Raw genomic sequence first — 26,535 nt, 5'->3', positions numbered from 1 at the left:
CTACTCTCGGGCCTTTGCGATGATGTGGTCGGTGAGTTCTCTCCGGCGTCCCTCGCCAGACGCGCAGATTCGCACCACACAGCCGGCAGGGCTGCGCCTCCCGTCTGCGTCTCCGAGGCGTCGCCCGGACTCGCCACCGGCCCGCGCCTACACCAACAGGTCGCCCAACGCCAAGACGAGAGAGCCCGACCTCGACCACCAAGAGAGGGAGCTCGATCCTGACAGAGAGAATGATGTCGACGACCCAGACAAAAAAGGACTTGACCTCGACCACCATGAGAGCCGAGCTCAACCCCGACCACCAAGAGAGAGAGAGAGAGTGAGCTCGACCCTGACCACCAAGAGAGAGCTTGAAGATGAAGCGAGAGGATGACGTCCACCAAGAGAGAGTAGAATCCAACACGACCCCGACAGAGAGGATGACATCGACGACCCAGACAAAAAGGACTTGACCTCGACCAGCAAGAGAGCCGAGCTCGATCCCGTCTACCAAGAGAGAGAGAGAGCGAGCTCGACCCTGACCATCAAGAGAGAGCTCGAAGATGGAGCGAGGGGATGACGTCCACCAAGAGAGCGAGTAGAATCCAACACGACCCTGACAGAGAGAGTGAGCCTTGCGTGCGGTCCGCCTTATATAGCGCGGGGCTCCGCCCTTCGCTCCACCCCGTTTTCGGCTCCACCTTCCTTCGAGAAGGTTCCCGAAAAGGGGCGTTCCCTCACCCCGACCGCCTCACGCTGTGCATCCACCAATCGGCGACGAGCTGCCCTCCCCCTTTCCTTCACACCAAGAGTGGGGAAAAATGGCGGGAAAAACCCCACAGGCCTCACAAGGACTTTTGTTCTGCCAATCCTTCTCGGACGGTTTCCGACGCGGAAACCATCCTACCGTGGTCCGTGAAGGATGGCGTTCGTAAGCGGGCATAGTGGCGAAGATGGTGGTGATTGTTGTGGGGGTGGTGTGAGCGTGGTGGGCGTTGTGGCGTAGTTGGTGGTGGTTGTTGTTTGCGTGGAGGTTTGTTGCAATGGTGGCTCAAAATAACGATAGATTAAAACGGCTATCTCAAAGAGTCGCAGCCCGGTGAACACGAATAATTTCCTTTAAACAATGGTGGGGACCTATCTGCACATAAACTTAGCGTCATAACCGATCTAAGGACCCTTTATGGTGTATTGCGAATTCCACAGCCGTAACAATATATATATATATATATATATATATATATATATATATATATATATATATATATATATATATATATATATATGAATGTATATATGTATATATATATATATATATATATATATATATATATATATATATATGAATGTATATATGTATATATATATATATATATATATATATATATATATATATATATATATATATGTATATATATATATATATATATATATATATATATATATATATATATATATATATATATATATATATATATATATATATATATATATATATATATATATATATATATATATATATATATATATATATATATGTATATATATATATATATATATATATATATATATATATATATATATATATATATATATGTATGTATGTATATATATATATATATATATATATATATATATATATATATATATATATATATATATATATATATATATATATATATATATATATATATATATATATATATATATATATATATATATATATATATATATATATATATATATATATATATATATATATATATATATATATGCACTGACAGTACCTCTTCGGTGTGTATGTCTTCAGGGTATTTGTTATTTTTTTTATTTTTGAAAAAAAATTTTTCCCCCCAAACTGAAATCTTCAACTTAAATTGCTTATCAACATGTATTGTCACGAATATTACAAATAAGTTTGCAAAATAAATGTTTGAATTCTGTATGGTGTAAATCATGACAATACAGGAATTCACGCACTTATCCTCAGGTAAAACAATCAGGTCTCTTGAGCAACGTGTGGTGAGGTGTTTTGAATTGCACAGTGGCAGTTGTGTTGAATTACGTGGAGGTGAACTGTTTTGAATAACATGGCGGTTCCGTGGTGGTGAGGTGCTTTTAATAACATGGCGGTAACGTGGTGGTGTGTTTTTAATAATATATAAATATAAAAATGACGTCTGAAGACGACGATGGTTCACGAGAGGTATTTGACGATGTAGATTGTTTCAGAAGTCAAGGATGAGACAATGTGATCATTTTTGACCAAGTTATAAAAATGATCAACATTATGTGGTACGGGTGACAGGTTATTAGCTGCAAAATGTCGAAAACCTGGTTTCGTTCAACAAATTTCAAAATTTGACCTTTGCATAACCTTTAAAGGTCACAAAACAATGTTGTGGACATTAAAATAAGGAAACAGAATACGTGCTATAGCTTATTGGAGTTAGTTAGGCGACGAAGGTCGAAAACCCGGTTTGATTCTCACAACTTTGAAAATTTGACCTTTGTGGCCTTTAAAGGTCAAAGGTCAAGGATTATGACCTTTGCTGTAAAACTTCCTCTGGAACATTCCAGGAACAATATAACGTCATATAGGCTCTGTGGCATTTCGGACTCCACGGATTATCCATATTTTGATGAAATCAGCGTAAAAACAAACTTGAAGGGGGTGCCAAGGGCAAGGTGTTCGAGATGGAGCAAAATGGTTTCAAGACTTTAGGTGGGGAATGACCTCATGATTATGCATAAAAAATATTGTCATCCAGCTCTCAAAGTTTGGGCGGTCATATGATTTTTATGTCAACATTCGCAATTTTCTAAGTTTTTTACCTTGTGACCTTGACCTTGGGATGAAAATGAAAACTCGGACAATGACAAGTTTTAGATCATTCATTTTGCTATTTAGCCTGGTGTTGGCATAGTGGGCAGGGTAGCGGCTTGGGATCCAATATCCCTCTGTCGTAAGAGGCGACCAGGGTTGCGTCAGGAAGGGCATCTGGCGTAAAACCTGTGCCAAATCACTATGCGGATCATACGGATGATCCGCTGTGGTGACCCCTAACGGGAGCAGCCGAAAGAAGAAGAAGACGATTTTGCTGTTCAAATCCCGAAGAACCCATTCCATTCAGTCAATTCCCTCGGAGAAGATAGATTTTTAATCCGACCACCCCCTAAAAATGGCTATTTTGCGGCGTGGCTCCGCCCACAATGGGCATAGCACGCCCTCCTCCAGGAAAACACAACCAGACATTGATATAGAACATATAACCAAGTTTCATCAAGATTGGATTAAAGTCCACGGAGTTATGCTCTGGACAGACAGACACAGACAGACACAGACAGACAGACAGACAGACAGATACACAGACATAACGAATATAGTGGTCACTCTGGCTGGTGCTCGTGAACCAAAAAGCACGGTGAGGTGGTGAAGCCGTGAATCAGTCCGGGAAGCCGTGAAGACTACTCGTATATGCCTATTAATCATCTCCTGTTGGATTGTTAATTCCTCAAGACCCCTAAAGACCCCAAAGATCCTGAGGACCCAACAGACCCAGATAACCCAAAAGTCCCTGAGGGCCCAAAAGACCCCAAGGATCACAACGACCAAAAGTCCCAAAAAGACCCTGAAGACCCAAAAGACCCCTTAGACCCTTCAGACCCCTTTGACCTGAACACCATTTAGACCCCTTACACCCTTCAGACAGATTAGACAGCTTAGACCTTTGACGATTTATACCACTTGGATCTTCTTACATCAAAAATAAATTTCAAATAAATATAATATCACCAATATTACAAATAAATTTGTAGAGAAGAAATGTTTGTTTTATGATTGGTGTGAATCATGCCAACACAGCAAATCTGTGACGTCAATCTCTGCAATGACATGCGGAGAGGCGAGCGAAGCAAGCTGATTCATGCTAGTATTTGTGCATGTGTTTGTGTGTTTGTGTGTTTGTGTGTGTGTGTGTATATATATATATATATATATATATATATATATATATATATATATATATATATATATATATATATATATAATGAGTAAATCCAACAGCCACACAACTGTAATTATAGTTGGCAGGCTGAATGTGCCTTTCTGTGAAGTGTATTAATTTTCATAACTTCGGGAGAATGGACGAGCCCCTTTTTTGTCCCAAAATGGGTTTAAATCTCTCCCGAAAATTCTGTCCATGGACTCGTTGGAACAATTTTCCCAACCCTCCTCCCTCCCCCCACATGGCCACAGTCCTCTCCCCACCCCATTTCTTGGAATTACTAGAGACCGCCCCTAAAATGCAGCATTAAACCCCTTCAAAACAGCCCTTGTCTATGATTTGATCCATGCTGCAATGACAAGCTTTTACACATCTTCGTGATTGCCTGCCCTGAGTCATTGCAGTCTTCGACCATTCGCCCATCAAATACACGACCAAAGAAAAAGCTCTGTCGGAAGCCAGCTATGAACGAAGAATCTACTCTACTCGAGTTCCTGGTTAAAGTGGACTTGAAGAGACGAGAGACACAAAAAGAGAAAGCCAGCGAGCAGTTTGGATTTATGGTGAAGGTTGCGTCCATCCACAGACTAACAAAGAGATCAAATCATCCTGTTGTCAGCATGGTGTGAATCTATTAGATGTAAGTTCTTGAATCCGCACAAAACAAAAACATATAATTGTACGACAAACTATTGTGATCTTGAAACAAGTGCGAAATTCGTGATAACTACAGAAGTCTGATCTTGGTAGCCACGATGCGACACGACCAAAAGGAATTCGCAAATGCAACAAGTTCTTGTATTGACGTCGTTGGTGACAATTTTGAAGGATTCTTCCTCCTTCTCAGCCTGAAAAGCGTGTTCCTGCCACTCTATGCGTTCCTCACCACTGTTGGGGTCGCCGGGAACTCGCTTCTCGTCGCGGTCTTAGTTAGATCTAGGCATCTGCGAACCACCACCAACTTCTTACTGGGAAACTTGGCGCTCAGCGACCTGCTCATGTGTGTTACCTGCGTGCCCATCTCCGCTGCCTATGCCTTCGAGCCATGTGGGTGGGTGTATGGCCCAGTGCTGTGCTACCTCATTGCCATCGTACAGCCTACAACAGTGTATGTGTCTGTGCTGTCCCTTATGACTATCGCCATAGACCGCTATGTGGTGGTCGCTCATCCGATCCAACGACGCATCTCACCAAGGATCTGCACATACCTAGTGGTTGTCATCTGGCTCGTGTCGGCCGCTCTTGCATCCCCAGTCGTCGTGCATACCGTGTATGCGGACATCGATCTTTCTCAGGTGTGCTTACAAAGCTCCATTCCATGAATTACTGACGACAGCTTTAAGCTGTGTAAACATATTCATTAATTGGTTACCGAAAGCTGGCAGAATTTTTTGTGGTTTTTGTAATTGCCTACAATTGTATTGACAAAAACTGGTGACTAGGAGAGGTAAAAGAGTAAAAGACTAGTCTGTGAAAGACTGGTGCAAAATGAAATTGCTGTAACTGCTAATTTCAACGATGCTAAAACAATGAACGTAAACAGATTCAGCAATGATTCATGTTTTTATTTTCCAAAATCAGATCTATTTTCTCGCTCAGCTATCAACCTTTTATGTTGTTGTTGCAAAATTGTACTCGGAATTGCAAGATTTCCAACGATGCAAGACATATGAAAAGGGAAGAAAAAAAACGTTGAGTTATGTTAATTTTGGGGGCGATTATTGTGACAAATGTGCAATTCATGAGATTGTCGAAATTTTGGCGTGTGTGTGTGTGTGTGTGTGTGTGTGTGTGTGTGTGTGTGTGTGTGTGTGTGTGTGTCCAACATAACTCAAAAACCATAAAACCTCGCAGTGTGAAACTTTGCAGGCATACGAAGGGAACGCCAAGGAAGTGCAAGAGGGAAAATTGGGTGTTTGGGTTAATTACAACACCACTTTTGAAGATAATTAATGGCCTTATTTAATTAGATACTTTATTAGGGCGCATCATCGGCCACCTCACTCTCTGGGGTCTTAAGGCGAATCCTGGGTTCCCTCGCCAGGGTCTGAAGCCACCATGCTTTTTGGCCTGCTCAACCAAGCGTTGGCTTGGAACAGGCCGCAATGATTTTTTAACGATAGTTAATTTTTACTCTCCTCATTCATATCATTGACAACTACAGATCACTGGATACATTGCAATGCTTATAAACATCCGGAGACACCAGCGATCATGGCTTTATCTCATTTCTGCACATGCCCTAACCTCGAGAATCTCTTAAACTAAGCTGAATTACAAAATTTAAGCTCCATAATTGAACTTATCAGCCGTTCCAACTCCTGAAAAAGTGTTCATTTGTCTAATTCAGACATTGCTTGGACATTCAGACATAGCTATCGCTTGTCAACCATTTAATTGGAGTGCATGCTTGAGTACTTTAGCTGCTTGTCAAGTGCCCCACAGTGGACGGTGGTACAGTTTGTTTCCCGATCGGTTCCTCCAGTCGGCAGTTGCTACAAGGTAGAGGTACATATATGGGTATATTTGGATATGTAATTTAGGGACTCCCCGCGAGTGTGTGTCTGGCTGCATGCTTGGACATTCGGACATAGCTATTGCTTGCCAACCATTTAATTAGAGTGAATGCTTGCGTGCTTAAGCCACTTGCCGAACGTCCTACAGTGGACGGCGGTGCAGTTCGTGTCCCGATCGGGATGTACAGTTGGCAGTTTCTACAAGTACAAGGTAGAGGTACATATATGGGAACATTTGGATCTGAAATTTGGGGACACACCATGGGTGTGTGTATCTGCCTGTATGCTTGGTTATGGGTGCTGTGGTGGCAAAGTTTCATCCCATATATTATAGGTTTAACTTTTAACCTCAGCAGCATACGAGCAATCACATTTTTTTATTTTGTCCTCGTGACTGTTTCGAAAGAAATTGGTTACTTTATATGATTTGATGTGCTTTACAAGTGCGTGTGTGTGTGTGTGTGTGTGTGTGTGTGTGTGTGTGTGTGTGTGCGTGCGTGTTTGTGTTGTTCATAAAGTATAAAATATTCTCTGCCAACTCCCCTACCTCCACCACTTCTACTCCTCTCTCTCTTGTCTCATCTTCGCTCCACCCCCTCCTAATACAGTGCAGCATCCTCCCACACCTCTCTCTCTCTCTCTCTCTCTCTCTCTCTCTCTCTCTCTCTCTCTCTCTCTCTCTCTCTCTCTCTCTCTCTCTCTCTCTCTCTCTCTCTCTCTCTCTCTCTCTCTCTCTCTCTCTCTCTCTCTCCCCCCTGTGTCTACGAACGTACTGAATGGTGGTTATCTCCACATATATCCAGACGGTGGTTATTTCCGCACAAACTTCCCAGCTAGCACTATGTGCAGACTATGAGGTCTGTCTAAAAAATAACGGGACTGACTTCACAGAAATTTTATTCCAAAAAATACGAGGTCCATCTAAAAAGTAACGGGACTGAGCCTGCTGTTTGCTCCACTTACACAACTTGAATGAACGGGTTGCGTCACAGTTTTTCACAACATTCCAGCAATATATACGATTGGTGATGGTTGACTGCGCTCATTGTGTGACTTTTTACAGGTCGTGCTTTACACGTTGTCTAGTCTGAGTCATCGCACTATGAGTCGTGAGCAGAGAGCCAATCTCAAGTTTCTTTCCAAGCTTGGCAAAACACGTTCCGAATCCTTAGCAATGCTGCAGAAAGTCCACGGGGAAGAAACCATGTCACGTACATGTGCATTTGAATGGCACAAGAGGTTCTCAGAGGGACGGGAGGAGGTTGAAGATGATCCATGGTCTGGAAGACCTTCAACGAGCATAACGGCAAACACCATCGAGCGTGTGAAGCAGATAATGTGCACAGATCTTCGACTCACGGTGCGGATGATTGCTGATGAACTTTCCATCAACAAGGACACTGTCTGGAGCATCATCACTGAAAACCTCGAAATGTGCAAGGTGTGCGCAAAGATGGTCCCCAAGCTGTTGACCTCGGACCAGAAACACCAGTCACTATCTGTCAAGACATTATCGAGCTCCTCGAGGATGATCCAGACCTGCTTGGGAGAGTCATTACTGGCGATGAATCGTGGATATTCAAATACGATCCCGAGACCAAACTGCAGAGTCGTCAGTGGAAAAGTCCGGCATCACCAAGACCAAAGAAAGCAAGGATGTCGAAGGTCAAGGTGATGCTCATCGTGTTTTTTGACATCAAAGGTATAGTCCATTTCGAGTTTCTACCACAGGGTCAAACATTGAATCAATACGTGTACAAGGAGATCCTCCGGCGCCTCATGAGATCAGTGCAGGATAAGAGGAGGGATCTGTGGGAGAACAATGCCTGGGTGCTCCACCATGACAACGCCCCTGCTCACAGTGCCCTGAGCATCCGAAAGTTTCTGGCAGAGAGGAACGTGTCAACTCTGGAGCAACCCCCGTATTTGCCAGAGTTGGCCCCTTGTGATTTTTTTCCTATTCCCCAAGCTCAACGGGGTGATCAAGGGGACCCGATTTCCTGATGTGGCGGCCATCAAAAGGGCCGTGACGATGGAGCTCCAGAGGATTCCAGAAAAGCCTTCCGTGGGTGCATCGAAGCGTGGAAGAAGAAGATGGACAAGTGTGTAAGACCGGATGGAAACTATTTTGAAAGGGACAAACTGTGATTTCAATATACAAGATGCTAAACCAATGGAGGAAAGGATGCCACGAACTGGGTACATTTACAACACAAGCAAGTTTATTACAGCTCGGGTGAGGAAAGGTATGTGCACAAGCAAGCAAAGGTTGTAATATAAAAAATATGGCCAGCAGAGGAAGGCAAGGATTGGTGTGGTGTGGTAAAAAGAAAATATACATATTTACAAAAGGACATGCAGAGCAGAGCTAATCCGTCTAGTACTTTGACAGTCTAAACTTACATTAACACGACAGGCACCATCAGAAACACTCCTGAGGAAAGTTAGATAGTTCAGAGAGATGAAGGAAAGTTTGAGGCAGTTAATACTGCGCTTTGTCTGGCACCTGACTCTTCTACTTGAACCACATTCTGCTCCATCCTGCTCTGTTTGCTCCGCCAACCAGGAATGCACCAAAGTAGAGCTGAGCCAGGAAACCGTGAATATGTAGCCAGAGAGCGAGCCCAAAAATAACCACGAATTATGCCCTTTCCAGAAAACCAAGCAATATGCAGCTAGAGCGAGCTCTAAAATAACCACGAATTATGCCCTTTCCAGAAAACCAAGCAATATGCAGCTAGAGCGAGCTCTAAAATAACCACGAATTATGCCCTTTCCAGAAAACCAAGCAATATGCAGCGACAGCGAGCTCTAAAATAACCACCAGGAATGGCCCTTACTGTGCCGAACACACAGCATTTTTATAATCCCCATGTGGTGGCGGTGCTTGGAGGTGGATCAGGCGGGGCCATTGGCATTTGACCACACTCCCATTGACACATGGACAATTACCAAATGTTGGCCCCGCCCGTGCATGGATCTGGCACCGGAAATGGCCTCATTCGCTCCCAGCCCTCGCCAGGTGGCTGAGCTCCGACATTAAAATGGGGCAAAGTACTTCATCGTGCTCCTCGGCTGTGTACGTGCTCTGAACATGCAATCAGGACCATAATTTAGCAAGGCGTCTGGGCTTCCCACACAATGCCGAATGGGGTTTCGCGCATGCTCACTCCACACGTTAGATACCTGAACGTCCAGACCCGAGCACTGGCAATGGCGTGCCAACCCTCACCATCCCTGCTGTTCACAAAGGATGGCAGTGGTAATTGGTGATGACCATGGCCAAATGATGGCAGCACCAGCATAAAGGTCAGCTTTGATGTGGTGGTTAGTGATGGTGATGGTTGTCGGTGAGGTTGCGGTGTCAATGGCGAGTGTAGGTGAGCTTGAGTTGGGGTCTGATGGTGTGGGGATTATTAACCTCCTCCATCGAAGATCGATGGAGGTTACTGTTTTCACCCCTTTCTGTTTGTTTGTTTGTTTGTTTGTTTGTGAACAGTATTACGGAAAAACTCCTTGACGGATTTTGTCGAAACTTGGTGGGGGGGGTGGGTTAGGTCTGGTCCAAGGATCATGCCATTAGATTTTGGACTTGGTACAAAATCCAATATGGCCGCTATGGCGGCCAATTTGAATAAAATATTTGAATTTTTTTTTTTGCATTTCTACATGTTTTAAGTGATTTCCTACCCCCCCCCCCCAAAAAAAAAAATTGTTAGAGAAAAAAAAATTTTGCAACTTTTTTTTTCAACAAAATTTCGATTTCTTTTTTTTGTATTTCTACATGTTTTAAGTGATTTCCAACCCCCCCCCCCCCCCCCCAATTTTTTTTTTTTTGCATTTCTACATGTTATGTGATTTCCAACTAAAAAAACATGCCAAAATTATAATTGTGGCTGATTTTGGAACTTCAGGTCGATATACCCATGTAAAATCAATTTCTGTCTCAAGGAATCTAGTTATGACGAATGAATTGAGTTCGTAAAAGTTAAAAGTAAAAGGGAAAGTTGCAAACTATAACTCTGTGAGCACTGTTGACGTCAAATTGAATGAATAGGATATCAGGTTCACTTGAGTGACCTAGCAGTATTGGCGGCGGAGGTTTTGCACTCTACCGAGTGCTCCCCCTCTAGTTATGAAGGTATTTGGAGGTCATATGAATGTTGTAGTATTGACGGTCTGAGTATGGTGAAAGTTGAGGTGAAGTTTCCTCTTTGTTCTTGTGCGTGATTTGAAGGGGTTTTGGCACACGTATGCTCATGACTATTTGTTATGGTTTGCATGCTTGCGTGATAGAGAGGTCATCTGTGCAACAAAATAAGTAAAGGATGGGAATAAAGCCCTACCTAAAGCCCATACAACGCATATGACCCAAAAACCCAATGGACATAAGGGAAGGACTATTTAAAACGAATACTAATGAAATAACTGTCTCAGGAACCGATATATGTTGTGTGCCATTGCCTCGGGGGAAGTGCTGGTTTTGCAGAACCGCAACAATACATATATGTACTGTACATGTGGGTGTTATGTATTATAGAGTACCATATTATAAGTAGTTAGGTAAATGTACTGTCATTACACACAAGAAACACAACCAATGAGTTTGCAGATATCCATTTATTATGTACAAAATGGGGATAGGTAAGTGGGAGCAGGCTAAACTGACAAATGAATAATTGAGAGCAGGAATTAAAAGGAAATTGGTAAGAGAGAAAGAACAAGAGAGAGGTGTGATTGGAATGGTTGTTATTTTTGTATATCAGCAATGTCATGGACCACTTGTCCATCATGGGAAGAGAATGCCAGAGCTGTGAGTAATAATTGTTAATTATGATAATACAATGGGTGACAAACAGACATACATACATAAATACATACAGAATATGCATACATACGTACGTACATACATACATACAAATTCTTTCTTTTGCAATCACATCTCTTCCTCATGCCCGGCCCTCCATTTTATTTTAATCATTGCCCCCCCCCTTCCACTCCCCCACCCCACTCTACCCGTAAACCCTCATTTTGCTCTTTTTATATCATATCCTCTCCTCTCCAGTTTTTTTATTTTGTTCTTACTCTTTTGTTTTTTTGGATGCACAGTTGAGGCTCGCTTAAGACCTTTATTTCTTACTTTCTCTTTTTACTTCAACTTTTATTACTTCCTTTACTTATATTTCTTCTTCTTTTAATTCTTCCTTCTCTGCCAGTAGCCTTTTATATCATTGATTATTTTGGTATTTTTAGTGCCATTTCATTCGACAGTTTTGTGCAAATATACAATTCAACACTTTCAGAGATCTTACGCTTCTTCGCATGATTACTCAAACTCAGCCTATTCAATGCACATCTGCATCATTTAGTCCTCATTTTAAAAAGTGTCGATCAAAGCTAATTTCTCAAACACTAAATTTTTCCAAAATTGTAAAAAGAATTATTTCCTTTTAATGCACAGCAGAGTTTCGTCCCCCTCCCCCATCCCACTTTTGTTTTTTTACGTTTCTGGTAATTTTTTTGACAAACTCAACAATATTCGAAACTCAAAAGGAGGTTCTCCAAACTTGGTGAATTCTTCAATTAAAAATCAAAATATTCCCTTATCTGAGTGTTTATTATCATAGTTGTTGGTCAATTCACTCAACCCACTCCGACTTCAATTGGGTTTCCTCAAGGCTCAGTTCTTTGAACACATTTTCATCATTTATCTTCACCTAATGGGTAACATTATTTACTGACATAACATTACTTTTCATTGTCACTCTGGTGATACCCAATCTGTATCTTGGTCTCAGGAATCCTCCTTTGACTTTCTATTTCGTCGTCCTTTTGTTTATCCACTCTCTAATCATAGCTAAACACTAATTTTCTCAAGTTTAAATGAGACCAAAATGAACTTGTACTTATGCACGTTTCCCCATAACTTTATTTGATACTGTCCTAAGAGGCTATAATCTCTCAAAATCCAATCTTTTGCAGTGACATTGGGTCCATACATAAACGTATTCCCATTGACCAAATCTGCAATCTTGCAATTTGTATGGATTCAACTAGCATTCACAAAATGTGAATGCAAAAATACTTTCTTGTATCGATCAAAAAAAAGCTGCAACTTGTATCGATCATCCGTTGCCATGATTATTGCAACTCATTATTCCCTATTCTTCTTGAGATTTCACTTCATCAACTTCAATTGCTTCAGAATTATGCTTCATTAATTTACAGGCAAACATGGTCATGTCACATATGGATAAAAGGAACTTCATTAGCTCCCAATCATCTACAAAATCAGTCATCATTTAAGAAGCCATACATCGCTGATTTTCTTCACACTCGTCATCCAGTTTGCTCTGATTCCTGCACATCTTCGTCTCCGATACTATGCCTTTTACAAGACTTAAAACTGTCAGTGATTGTGATTTCTCTCAAAATGGTCCCCAGTTTGGGAACTCTTCCTATTCATGTCTGCTCTGCTCCAACTCCCTCTGTTTGTAAAACTTCATTAAAAAACACCCTTTAACAAATGTTTTGGGCTAGTCTACCTTCTTCTTTGACTCTTTATTACTTGCAAAATCGAAGATTTTTCAAGTATATTGGTTGGTCGAATTTGTTATTCTGTCTGTCTGTCTGTCTGTCTGTCTGTCTGTTTGTCACCTACAGGTCACAATTTTGAACCGATCATCACAAAACTTCAACACATTGTAGAGTTTGTCATAAGGAAGAAGCCTATTGTTATTGAGGTCAAAAGGTCAAAAGGTCAACATAGGCCAAAGGTCAACAACTTCGGTGAAATTTCTAAAATCCTCAATTTTCATCCGATTGACTAGAAATTTGAACAGGATTTGCATATCAGGTCAATGAATCCAACTAGCCAATTATTTTTAAGGTCACCATAGGCCAAAAGGTCAACATAGGACAAAGGTCAACAACTTGGGTGAGATTTCTAAAATCCTCAACTTTCATCTGATTACTTTGAAATTCGAAGAATGTTTATATTTCAGGTCACTGAATTCAACCACTAATTATTTATGAGGTCAGCATAGGCTAAAAGGTCAACAAAGACCAAATTTCTAAAATTATTATCAATTTTCATCCAATCGACTTAATTTGAAGAGGATTTGCATATTTGGTCTTTGAATTCAACCACCAATTATTTTTAATGTCAAATTTGTTTGATGGATTTCCCAAGTATCGTGCTATGCATGGCACCTTTCTTGTTTTTGTTGTTATGGCTCAGGATTCGGGGCTCTCACCATGAAGGGACTACAAGGAACACACGGAAGTTAGATGCAGGTTGAGGCCATTCAGCCCATCGTGCCTGTGCCACATCAACACCGCACCAATTTATCAACACGAGAAACAAATAACTCCGCGGTCCAATGGGCTGTAGTTCTTACACAGCTGTAGCCGCTTGACTTAGACTACTGGCCTTGCAGAGTTACACTTCAATGTTTCCACAACACCTTTCTATTGGCATGGCAACCTTACTAGAAGCCACACTCTCAGCACCACACCTGGTGATTATCTGCCGAACAGAACAGATAGGTGCAGCACCAGCAAACAGAGCAAATCAGGTGGTGTACAACTTCCCATCTAACTGCACTTGTACACTGCATCAGACCAATGAAGGAAACGACAACCGAGGCAGATTGAAAATAACAGCAAACAATTATTTATTAAACACACAAGTAATCATTTAAAAGCAAGTACTTACAGGTAAGAAAGCCAAAAGCACTTTAGAGCAGATTTATCTTACACATATTCTTTCTTATACAATCTTATTTACACAAGAGACTTGGCCATCATTCAATCAGAGGAAAAGAAAACGAGAGGAACTTCAGAAGTAAAGTAAAGTGCGGAGAAAAGAAAAGTAGCATCTATTCTTTTCTCCCTCACCTCACACAGCCCAATGAGGTTGCGCCATAGTCCAAATATGCAAGATAATGTTGGGGAAAGGATGGGGAATGTGGGCAGTAGCGATGTGGTGTGATGAGACGTGCGGTGTCCAGACCCAGCAGGCAAATCCTTCCTGGCGTACAAGATATGCGACTAACCCTCCTATGCCTCAGCTTCTTCCTCCTTAGGATGTCGCTATCTCTTGGCGCTGAGTCTTCTGCTTCTCACAGGACTAGCTTTGGCCTCCTTTCTGCTCATAGGACATGGATTTTTTTCCCACAAGGATGAGGACCAACTCCGAGCTCCTTTCTCCCTGTAGGACAATGCTTTCTCTCTCGTCTGGTCTCTTGCACTTACGTCTTCTTCTCCCAGGAGCTCGCTTTCTTTCCCTTTCTCAATCTGGCTTTCTTTCCCAAAGTGAGGACCAGCAATGAGCTCCTTTTCTCCTCACAGGATCTCACCTTTTTACCATCTCTTCTCGTACACTTCTGTCCTCTTCTTCTTCACCGAGTTTTTCCACGTCTCTACTCGTATGAGCCTCCTCCTCATTGGGGCACATCCGAAGGTGGGCAGGTCTATGATGCAGCCTGTGAAAAATGCCACATCCTTCTGAGGGAACTTCCAATGCAGCCTCCACCCTCCCTTCATGCACCAATGTCTGTGACGAGAGCCCTCCCTCCCTTGCGCGCAAGCGTTCATTGTGCAGTCCTCACTGTACCATGCCTGCGAGATGTGCTGCACCTCACCATGCACGAGAAAAGCATGCATCTCATGCCACGAACATGCATGTGAGAATGGATACCCTCCCATGCGGTGAGGGTAATCCAATCAGCCAAAAGGTTTAACGACCATAGACAGACCAAATGTGCCCAACTAAACAATCTGAGAATGGAGTGAAAACGGAGAGGGATGCTGCCGGACCGAGGGATGACCAAACGGCCACGGGGTCGAAGGTAAACCCGACTGGGTGAAGGAGGGATTGTCAAAATAATGTTTAGTGAAGGGGATTATTGGTGGACTATTGAACGGGCCGATGGGGTAAAGGAGGGAAGATTGAAAGTAGCAAAGGGTTTGAACAGACCAGTTGTGTGAAGGAGGAAAAATTGAAAGTAGCAGAGGGTTTGAATGGACCAATGGGATGAAGGAGGGATTGTTGAAAGGAGCAGGGGAGGGGGAGAGGAAGGAGAGGAAAGACATCAAACCAGGAAAAGATGAACTAAGGCCTAAGTCGCATTTGCTCTACGGCGAGGATACCGGTGGCTGTATGCCCTCTGAATTGACAGAAACCTGCGGTGACCGCAGAGTTTCTGCGGTGGCCTCAGGGTGGCCCTACGCCATTTGGCTATATTTTACAGACCGTAGGGTCGCCGTGGAATTATAGCGCGGAGTTATAACTTTTTTCATTTCTACGTTCGCCGTAGCAATTCGACAAGCCGAAACAAAAGAACTGGTAAAAAAAAGAAAGAAAGAAAAAAAGTAACCCACTCGTTACCGTCTGTCTGGCCAAACGTTCACCTTAGGGCCCCCTGCGGTGGCCTTGCGGGCACCTTGCATCTGCCTTGAAAATTATATGGCCGCCGCAGGAACGCCCTAAGGTCACCGTGCGACATCACATCAAAGACCATATGGCACCCCCACTTTTTCGGTCTCCACAATTTATAAATACGCCGTGCGTCTCCCCAAAAAATAAAAACATATGTGACTGCTACATTGTGTGACCGTGGAAATACTGCAGCCGCTGTATAATTGCTAGTGGCCGTAGATTTTGTAGACCCCACGGCCGCCGTGGCAAATGTGACTTTGGCCTTATCAATGCATGCCACCTGAACAACATTTAGACAAGAGATCAAGGACTCTCTACATAAAGAATAATGAAATAACATCCTCTGGTCACTTACATGTCTATGTATGCTCTCCCCCTGGAGGAAGTTTCCAAAACTGTAACACAATGTTTGTCTGTGAGTGCAATAACTCACGAACGCTTTCAGCTACCTTTGTCAAACTTTACCAGAGGATTCCGTGAGGACAAAAGTGAGGCTCTCAATATCTTTTTTGACTATATATGTCAAAGCTCAAGGTGACAATGACGTCATTTGCATGATTTTCGTCACACCTGTCAGGCTACCACCTGTCTTCTTGTTTGTTTGTTTGTTTGGTTGTCTGTGTCTGTTTGATTGTGTGCAGGATATCTCAAAAAATTATGAACGGATCCAGATGAAATTTTATGGGCATGTTGGGTGTGCGACAAGGATGAACTGATTCGATTTTGGTGAAGATACAGATCAGGATTCGGCTACTGGAATTTTAAAGTGATTCTTCACCATTGAGAGGTAGGGCTAAAAACGATATATAGAACAATATCTCAAAAAGTTGTGAACGGATTCGGATGAAACTTGGTGGACATGTTGGGTGTGTGACAAGGAAAAATTGATCCGATTTTAGTGAAGATCCGAATCCTGATCCGATTAAGAGAATATTTTATTTTTCAAAGTGATTCTTCACCGTTGAGAGAGGCCAAAAAAAGATGTATCCAATAACATTTCAAAATTGTATGATGCCCGATATATTCTATTGGATCAGTCATTGCAGGGTGGAGGTATGTGCTCCACTGGGTGACCTTTCTAGCTTTTCATGGAATTATTTATTGGAATGCAAGAACAAAATCAAAATAACTGATAGTTCCACAAATTTTTCTGGCATGCAGGAAACTCATAATTGTAGACTCAACGTGTAGAACTATCAACTCAAAGCCCTATATGATCACATGCAATAAAATGAAGACATATTAGGAGAATTTGTCCCAACACCGATGTGACAGAATTCTTCCTCCTCATTCAACATGGCAATGTCAGATATCACACACACACGAGTATATCGGCAGCAATTGCGAAGAGTGGGTGAATTGGCTTTCTTCACCCGCCCTTCTACCCAGACCTGGCATCTTTATAGTTCCCATCTCAATGACCCTTTAATGGATGGCCTTAATAAACAAAAATTACGGAATGTTTAAGGAGGGTGGAACTGCCAATTAAGCAATGGAGGATTTTTTTTCTTCTTCTTCTAGAAGTGGAGAGCGAAGTGAAAGTACAACATATAAAGTAAATATTCAACTGGGTCAAGTAAAGAATTGTTTTCTTTGAGTTCTCTTCAAAGGAATTTCGATCAGGAGGAGGCCAGTCAGCCCATCAAAGCTTGTGCTGTGCTTGCCAACATATGATTTTGTCCTTGCTCTATTCTCTTTAAATGGTGAGCATCAAGCAAGCAGCACATACATTTGAAACACAGCACAAAGCAGCATTTTAATTATTTGGCAAAACTCAGCCAGGGTTCAAACTGCCAACCTCGTTGACAAACAGCAGACTCTCTAACAATTATGCCACTGATTCTGGTTATATGTCACCAATGATTGACTGGACATGATCTTGACTGAGTGTTAAGAAGTGATTCAAAAAGAAGAATTTATTTGATGTAGAGAAAGAAATTGAGAAACCAGAGCCAATTTACTCAGTTCACGGAAGATGTCATGATATCTTATCTTGAAAGGCAGAAGCAAATTGCTTGGTTCGTGAGGGAGATTGATACAGTAGACAACGAATTTAGTAAATAAACATAACTAGCCTTATGGAGTAGTTAAATAATAGAAGGCAGCAGTTTTACATACTGACATAGGACCAAATGAGATCAGGAAGACAGAGATATCACATGTGAGTGAATGAACGGTGAGAGGGGTTTAGTGGGAGTATCAAGAAACAGACACATCAGCCTCATGCTCAGTCTATAATTTCTGGAATTGTCCTTAGAATCCAATTCTCCTGTAGGGACAGAGTGAGAGCATGGGATTATCTTGCTTTGAAAGAACATGTAACCGGTGGATGACCAACAACCTTTTTTTTCCACATCTGCAGAGATAAATGCTGCAGTAGCTGGGGCTTCTCAGAATGTGGTGTACTCTTAAGTGTGATGCACTGTGAGTCAGAATAATAGTTGAAACTTTCAGGAAATAAACCTGAAACATATTCAAGATGTAATAGTGACGCCTGATGAAATTCAAACATGCTGTTGTGATTTAGCTTCTCAATAATATCGTTTAATCATGTGCTTTGCAGCAATCTTTTTATCCTTAGATAAAAGGAAAATGAATTCCAGCTATCAGTTTATTAACATATTCAGATATGAGTAACCACATTATCACTCCTCCTCCTCCTCCTCCTATTAATACTTGTTGAACAGCTCTAACTATTCACACTTTCTTGTGGAGAGGGCTAGGAAACGTTTTTGGCCCAATTCTTTCACAAACTGCCTGGCCAGGCCTGGCGTTCGAATTAAGGTGACAGTAATTTATCATTTGTTCAGTGTGCTAGCGATAGCTTGCCTACGTCCACCAACACACACCAGCAGATGGGAGACACAGTTTATTGTCCGTTTGAAGGACAGCTCACATATTGATGCCTCACTCTCTGCCTGTGAAACAGCAGGATGACAGTTTATAGCTGGGTCAGGATTCTACCTCGGTATACACAGTTCAGAGGTGAGTATGCCTAAATCGAGGCTATCTTGAGATCCGTAGAAAATATCATACAAACAACCAATCAATTATTTTGCAAGAAACTTTAAGGTCATCAATCTACTATGCACACAGCAAGGAGGTTTGTGGGAGGTGAGTAAAATAGAGGAGATGGGGGTGGGGGGGGGAAGAAAAGGGGTGTATGGGAATTGGCAATGAAGCGGTTGGAAGTCAGAGGGAATGGAAGGGGAGATTTATAAAATATACTGGGAAGGTGTCAAAAACTACACTAGTTTTGCAAATGTCATGTCTATCCTGCCCCTTTTCTGCTTGTGTCTGTCAACAGGAAGCTAAAGGAAAGGTGCGAGTCAAGCTGATCATTTGTGAAGAGATTTGGAATTCGGACCTGCATCGTTTGGTGTATTCCAGCGCCATGTTTGTACTTTCTTTCGTGCTGCCCCTCTTTGCGGTGTGCACATCCAACTTGGCAATTTCGGTGACTCTGCGTCACAGGGCAGTTCCTGGTTCGGCACAGACACCACAAGCGAAGCGAAAACAGAACCAGATTCAACTCAGAACTTTCAAACTGCTCGTCATCGCTGTGGTTACCTTTGTGTTATGTTGGCTGCCTCTGCAGGTGAGGTTGTCCTTTCATACAAATCCTTTTCCCAAAAACCAACAGGTCATAGATTCAGGAGTCCATGTAAAGTCAATATTCTCATGAATTTCCTTCTGTGTTTCCCCCTGCATATCCTACCTTGATGAGGCATTTCCCATTACCATTACCATTACAATTCTGGTTACCCATCCCAATTTTAAGCTGAATGCTCACCTTCATTCCTGAATTCTCTCGTCTGCAGAAGCATTTTCCTGTATCTGTTTTCTTGTGCCCTTCTCTATATTGCAAAGTTAACATTTCTAGATTACTTAGGCAAGGTGATATCATCATTCATTGAGATCCAAATTTGTGTCAAAACAAGGCTTTTTCTTGTGCCTGCAGCACGAGCACCATCATATCCATCTTAGTAAAGTTTGCAGATAATTAATTTATGGATGCGCTCCATGTTGCATGGAAAATAGTACATTCAGAATGAAATGTTGTTCGAGATGATTGCAAAAGTTCCGGGACTGCAAAACACCTGAAGCCAACACTGGCTTAACAATTGGGAATTTCAGGCTCCCGAGGATAGGAATCGAGAAACCTGCTTCAGTTGCAGCTCATCTTCAAGATGTTTGGTGTCAAAGAATTCCTCATTAAAATTTCGGTTTCTGTTCCTTGAGATAATCAGATTTATTTGCAAATTTCAGGAGTCAACATTCACAAATATGCAAGGTGCTTAATTCATTCATGCTTCTCAGACTACTTCTGGGTGGCATCGTATTTCTGCCATCTGGCACAGTTATTACACCGTTTTTTCAGGAAGTGTTTATTTTTTTCAGTCTCCATAATTGTAGCACCACATGTCACCCTCCTGCCTTTGTCCACAAATGCTTCCCATGACCCATTATTGCTTGACCGCCTGGCAACAAAGTGCATGTAACTATTTCCATTTTAGAAAGTAGCTCATCAAGATAAGTTCACTGGTGCATAAGGTGCAAGCATCATTCAATGAACTGTTTCACCCATTACACTGCATACACCGTTTCTCTCACTGCATAATATAGAGAGTTTTCTTCCTAAATTATGCCACACATCGATTATGGTTCATTTGTTAAATAAGCCCAACAGTATTAAGCAGTGTCAATAAAGCAAGATTACTTTTCCAAGGAGAAAACTCTTTACTTGTCATATTAAATATATATATATATATATATATATATATATATATATATATATATATATATATATATATATATATATATATATATATATATATAAAGACCCACATACATCTCTCACCTGTGAATGGATGGAATAGAGAATCAGCTCTCAACTAAACGACGACGCCCAGTGGATAGGATTATATAAATGAATGACCCCTCCAACACTCCTCTCGCCGGATAAGCTGCCGAAAGCAACCCAAGAAGACTTACACAAGGTAAGTGCTACGCTGTTTCCAACCCTTCCCAGAGTTCCTCAACAACTATAAAGACATTCACACATCGTACACACATGAGAATTCCAATGCTATACACACCCTCAGCTCCCAGATACTTTGGGAAGGGTTCGAAACAGCATAGCACTTACCTTGTGTAAGTCTTCTTGGGTTGCTTTACACAGCTTATCCAGCTAGAGGAGTGTGGGAGGGGTAAATCATATACATACATATTTTTATATATATATATATATATATATATATATATATATATATATATATATGTGAATTTATTTATAAATATGTACATCCATATAAAAAATATGAAACGTTTCGTTTTTAGCTCACCTGTTCGAAGAACAGAGAGCTATAGCGATACCCCTGGCGTGAGCATCACCGTGAGAGTGAGCGTGAAAATGTTCAAGTTTTTGGTGCAAGTTATTTTTCCCTTTCTAATGTTTTTATCTACCACACGATTTTTTATACGCCCGATATATATATATATATATATATATATATATATATATATATATATATATATATATATATATATATATATATATATATATATATATATATATATATATATATATATATATATATACATACATATATATATATATATATATATATATATATATATATATATACATACACGTATATATATATATATATATATATATATATATATATATATATATATACATACACGTATATATATATATATATATATATATATATATATATATATATATATATATATATATATATATATATATATATATATATATATATATATATATATATATATATATATATATATATATATATATATATATATATATATATATATATATATATATATATATATATATATATATATATATATATATATATATATATATATATATATATATATATATATATATATATATATATATATATATATATATATATATATATATACGTATATATATCGGGGCGTATTATATGATACCAGTCGTCCGTCCGTCTGTCTGTCTGTCTGTCTGTCTGTCTGTCCGTCTGTCTGTCCGTCCGTCCGTTCCTGTCCGCACTCTAACTCCCAAAGTTTTCCACTTTCACGTTTTATATTTGGTATATAGGTGCAGACTGCGGAGACAGTGTGTCGTGACATACATTCGTAATCTAAAGTGGTTGCCATGGCAACCAGGATGCTGTTTTCCATCCGTTCCTGTCTGCACTGTAACTCTCAAAGTTTTCAACTTTCACGTTTCATACTTGGTACATCGGTATAGACTGTGGAGACGGTGTGTCGTGACATACGTTCATCATCTAAAGTGGTTGCCATGGCAACCAGGATGCTGTTTTCCATGTCGTAGCACAATTCTGTATATACCTTCATGTTCGGGCATATATTGTGCTCACTTGCGCTCTTGTTACTGATTACAATATATAAACACATATATTGCTTTAAAATTATTTGGATCAGACTTCACTGCAATGCTTTATAAAAGATATTAATGATTAGACGAGTCTTTTAAAAACTACAAATGTATGAACAGGCGAGCATTGGGTGGCTTTGACACCAACTCTGGTTAATAGTGTCTTCCACCGTTTTGTTTGAGTGTTTGCTTGAGTGGTTAAGGCATTTGGCAAGCGCTCTTCAACCTATGATGGCGATACGGCAGCTCGGTTCTCCATGGGCACATTTCCGGAGAAAGGAAGGCAAAACAAATAATGTGATTACAATGAGAATGAGTAAATGAAACATGTTTTAAATTGTAATATATAATAGAATGGCCACATTATGGCAGGATAGCCGAGATGTATGCACACTCTCTCTAAGCTGTCTATCTTGGGTTTGAATCCTGACCCAGCTCTAAAATGTCATCCCGATGTTTCACAGGCAGGGTGATTCATCATTATGTGTGTCGTCTCTCGGATGGCATTAAACTGGTCATCACATCTGCTGGAATACCCCCTCTCCCCCACCCCTGCACTCTGCCATCCCTTCTCTCCCCTCCTCCCTCCCCTCTCCATCTCTCAACACTCACCCTCCCACCCCTATTCTTCTCCCTTCCACCCATTTCCCTCTCCTTCCCACCAATATCCCTCTCTCTCCCACCTCTCTCTCTCTCTGACATCTCTCCTCTCACCCCCCCTTCCTCTCTCCCCCTCTCTCTTTCCAACCCCCCTCTCCCCATCTGTCTCCCACCCCTCTATGTCCATTGACGGGACTGTTAAGAACTGAAGGTTTGTTTTTTGAATTAAAAAATTCTTCCCCATAGGGTAACATGTGTGAATCAGATTCGGAATGACCTGACCGGAGTAGGGGGGGGGGGTACAAAGGTTGCTAGATGTGTGAACGTGCATGCAGGCAGGCCTTTGCCAGGTTGATAGTGTGCATTTTAAATGCTCCTGCCCGGTTTTATCGAGAACCCAGCGGTTAAAAAGAAAATGTTGCTGTTTGGGTGCATTTTATCAGAATATAATGGTGACGTTTGATGAGGAGTTGCTCTCCTCACCACCCCCTCCTTGCTGGTGCCCCATTCCAAGCTCCCCCTTTCCTCACCCCTCCTAGCTCCCCACCCCTCCACACTCCCCCCATGCTCCCACTCCCCTTCCTCTCTCCCTACTCCCTCCCTCGCTCTCTCTCTTCCCCTTCCATCCATCCTCTCTCCCTCCCCTCCCTCCATACTCTATCCCCCTCTCCCTCATCTTTTCCTCCCCTCCCTCTTTCTCCCCCCCCCCTAATATTCCCATCAGCAAAGCGACGGGTGTAGTTGGTAGTTTTGAATGAATAAACTTGACCAAGAAACAGTGCAAGACCAAAATGATAGCTTGGAAACAAGACTGACCCACTCCCAGACCACATTATATGACATATTCTCTAGACGAGTCTGCATGGGCATTATTATTATTCCTGACTAATGCAGGCCTCGCAATGTACCAACCTGGCGATAAAATATTCATAATCCAATGCCACCAATATTTAAGTTAAAAAAAATGTACATTATTTTGGATAGAACTCAGAGGTGGTCATTAAATTGTGAATTGTAATCAACCAATCGTTTTCACATCTTGGTTCATGTATTTGCAAGTTCTCTGCTTCTCTCTGTCGACCACATGCGAGTGTAGTTCACTTGAGAATTATTAATAGTACCTCCAAATTTGGTGATATGTCATTGTACAAAGTGGATTTCAGAAATCTTGTCGCTCCGATAATGACGATCGTATAACGATGAGATCAAAATTGATGTTCATTATGAAATTTTGAGAGCACCTGACTGGGCATCCAAAACCCAACCATTCATAAATTTTGGATGCCCAGTGATAAAATTAGGTACACTGGGAACCTGGGCACCCAGTAATGTTGAGCTCTGATATATATATATATATATATATATATATATATATATATATATATATATATATATATATATATATATATATATATATATATACACGTCTATCACATGAAGGACAGACATTAAGAGCCATCTATGCATTTTTACATCAATTACATGGAGACGTGAGTAGGCAATGGGCAACACATGGTAAATGGGGTTTGATCCTGGGTTTTCCTGCTTCAAGTGCCAGGAATTCATATGAGAACACTGAGAGTATGACCAATAATTGTTGGGCCAGTTATTATTCCTGATCAATTGTTTTCTCAGTCACTCGATTCAAATTTTAAACAAAGAACAGATGTGTTTTCACATTTTAATCCAGAGGATGGGAGGTATTGCTTGAGTCTTCTCTTTATAGTCGTTGTTTGCCTGGATTGGCACTTGTTAGATAGCCCTTTTTTGTTTTACTGGATTTTTTTAAAGTGGAAATTTTATTTTTCATTTGGATGAAATTAGTTTGAATCACATGCAGATAAATAGTATTATTCACCAAGGAGAATACTAATTAAAACGAATTTGTTTCATCTTCTTAGGTTTTCAACCTGATATATGATATTAACCAGAATTCAACTCTTATCAACAAACGCTACTTTGACGTCGTGAAGCTGTCTTGCCATTGGCTCGCCATGACCTCAACCTGCTGGAATCCTTTTATCTACGCCCTACTGCATCGCAAGTTTGCCACAGCACTGCGGAAAGGTGGTTTCTGGAGCTGCAGGGACCGACAAGGGAGCTTGCCCTCTCTGCCTGCAACTGGCAACATCTCTGCAGAGCACAATTCTAGACAACCCCCAAGAAGCATTGCACCCACACAAGAGTTGCATGCATTTCCATCGACAATGTAGTACCCCTTTTCCACTGGAGAAATTTTGGGCCATGTTTGTGCCAGCACTGTTGGGTGTAGACTTTTCACATTAATAATTGCTCAAGCCAAGTCGTGTCAGATTGGGCTCTTCTTGAACAGTGACAGCTCACAAAATTGATATTGGTAAAGGTTAATTAGTTAAGACAAAGCAGAAGTGTCATCATGCAATGTGTAACTTGAGTTTTGCCTCTTATTTTCAAGGGGGAAAAAATGATTGTTTTATTTTAAATGATCAATCCTTTTTACTTTATTTTTTTTAACATTGGTCTCAGGCACTTGGAATAAGACAAACATCAAAAAAGACAAAATACATGAGGAGACACTGGTGTGTTTTAATGTGAATTTCCTGGGCATCATCAGGCAGTGGATGAACTTATAGTATATGAATTTAAACCTGGGTTCCTAGCATCATGATGTACTGATTCAGATAAGAATATTAAACTGGCCAAACCAAACTGTCAAGAATATTTTGCAGATGCATCGAACAGAAAAAAATGAGAGAGAGATGGATGAGAGAGAGAGAGAGAGAGATATATATATATATATATATATATATATATATATATATATATATATATATATATATATATATATATATATATATATATATATATATATATATATATATAGAGAGAGAGAGAGAGACAGAGAGAGCATGATGGATGAGAGAGAGAGAGAGAGAGAGAGAGAGAGAGAGAGAGAGAGAGAGAGAGAGAGAGAGAGAGAGAGAGCGAGAGATGGATGGATGGAGAGAGAGAGAGATGGATGGATGAGAGAGACAGACAGAGAGAGATGAGATGAGAAAGAAATGAGAGAGAGACAGAGACAGAGAGACACAGATAGACAGATTGAGAGAGAGACAGAGAGAGATTTGATAGAAATGAGAGAGAGAGATACAGAGAGAGATGAGAGAGATACAGAGAGATGAGAAAGAAATGAGAGAGAGACAGAGAGAGAGAGAGAGAGAGAGAGAGAGAGAGAGAGAGAGAGAGAGAGTGAGGAGAGAGAGAGAGAGAGAGAGAGAGAGAGAGAGAGAGAGAGAGAGAGAGAGAGAGAGAGATACAGAGAGATGAGAAAGAAATAAAGAAATGAGATAGAGACACACAGAGAGACAGAGAAGGAGAGAGAGAGAGAGAGAGAGAGAGAGAGAGAGAGAGAGAGAGAGAGAGAGAGAGAGAGAGAGAGAGAGAGAGAGAGAGAGAGAGAGAGATGAGATGAAAGAGACACAGAGAGAGAGAGAGAGAGAGAGAGAGAGAGAGAGATACACAGCAAGAGAAAAAGAAAGACAGACACAGAGACACAAAGAGAGACAGACAGACAGACAGACACAGAAACAG

General features: G+C 41.0%; 1 protein-coding gene across 1 annotated transcript; it reads left to right on the top strand.

Annotated features, from left to right (window-relative positions):
* Positions 1-4,329: 4,329 nt before the first annotated feature.
* Positions 4,330-25,708, top strand: LOC147032197 (prolactin-releasing peptide receptor-like). The gene is made up of 3 exons (XM_085869580.1): positions 4,330-5,281; positions 19,252-19,542; positions 24,867-25,708. The coding sequence occupies exons 1-3, from the start codon at positions 4,742-4,744 to the stop codon at positions 25,176-25,178; spliced, it is 1,143 nt and encodes a 380-aa protein (XP_085725706.1). The 5' UTR covers positions 4,330-4,741; the 3' UTR covers positions 25,179-25,708.
* Positions 25,709-26,535: the final 827 nt, after the last annotated feature.

Source organism: Eptatretus burgeri, chromosome 2 (genome assembly GCF_056783735.1).
Source record: "Eptatretus burgeri isolate ZD-2024b chromosome 2, Ebu_testis_v1, whole genome shotgun sequence".
Taxonomy (NCBI): Eukaryota; Metazoa; Chordata; class Myxini; order Myxiniformes; family Myxinidae; genus Eptatretus; species Eptatretus burgeri.
This window is presented reverse-complemented; position numbering and strand designations above follow the sequence as displayed.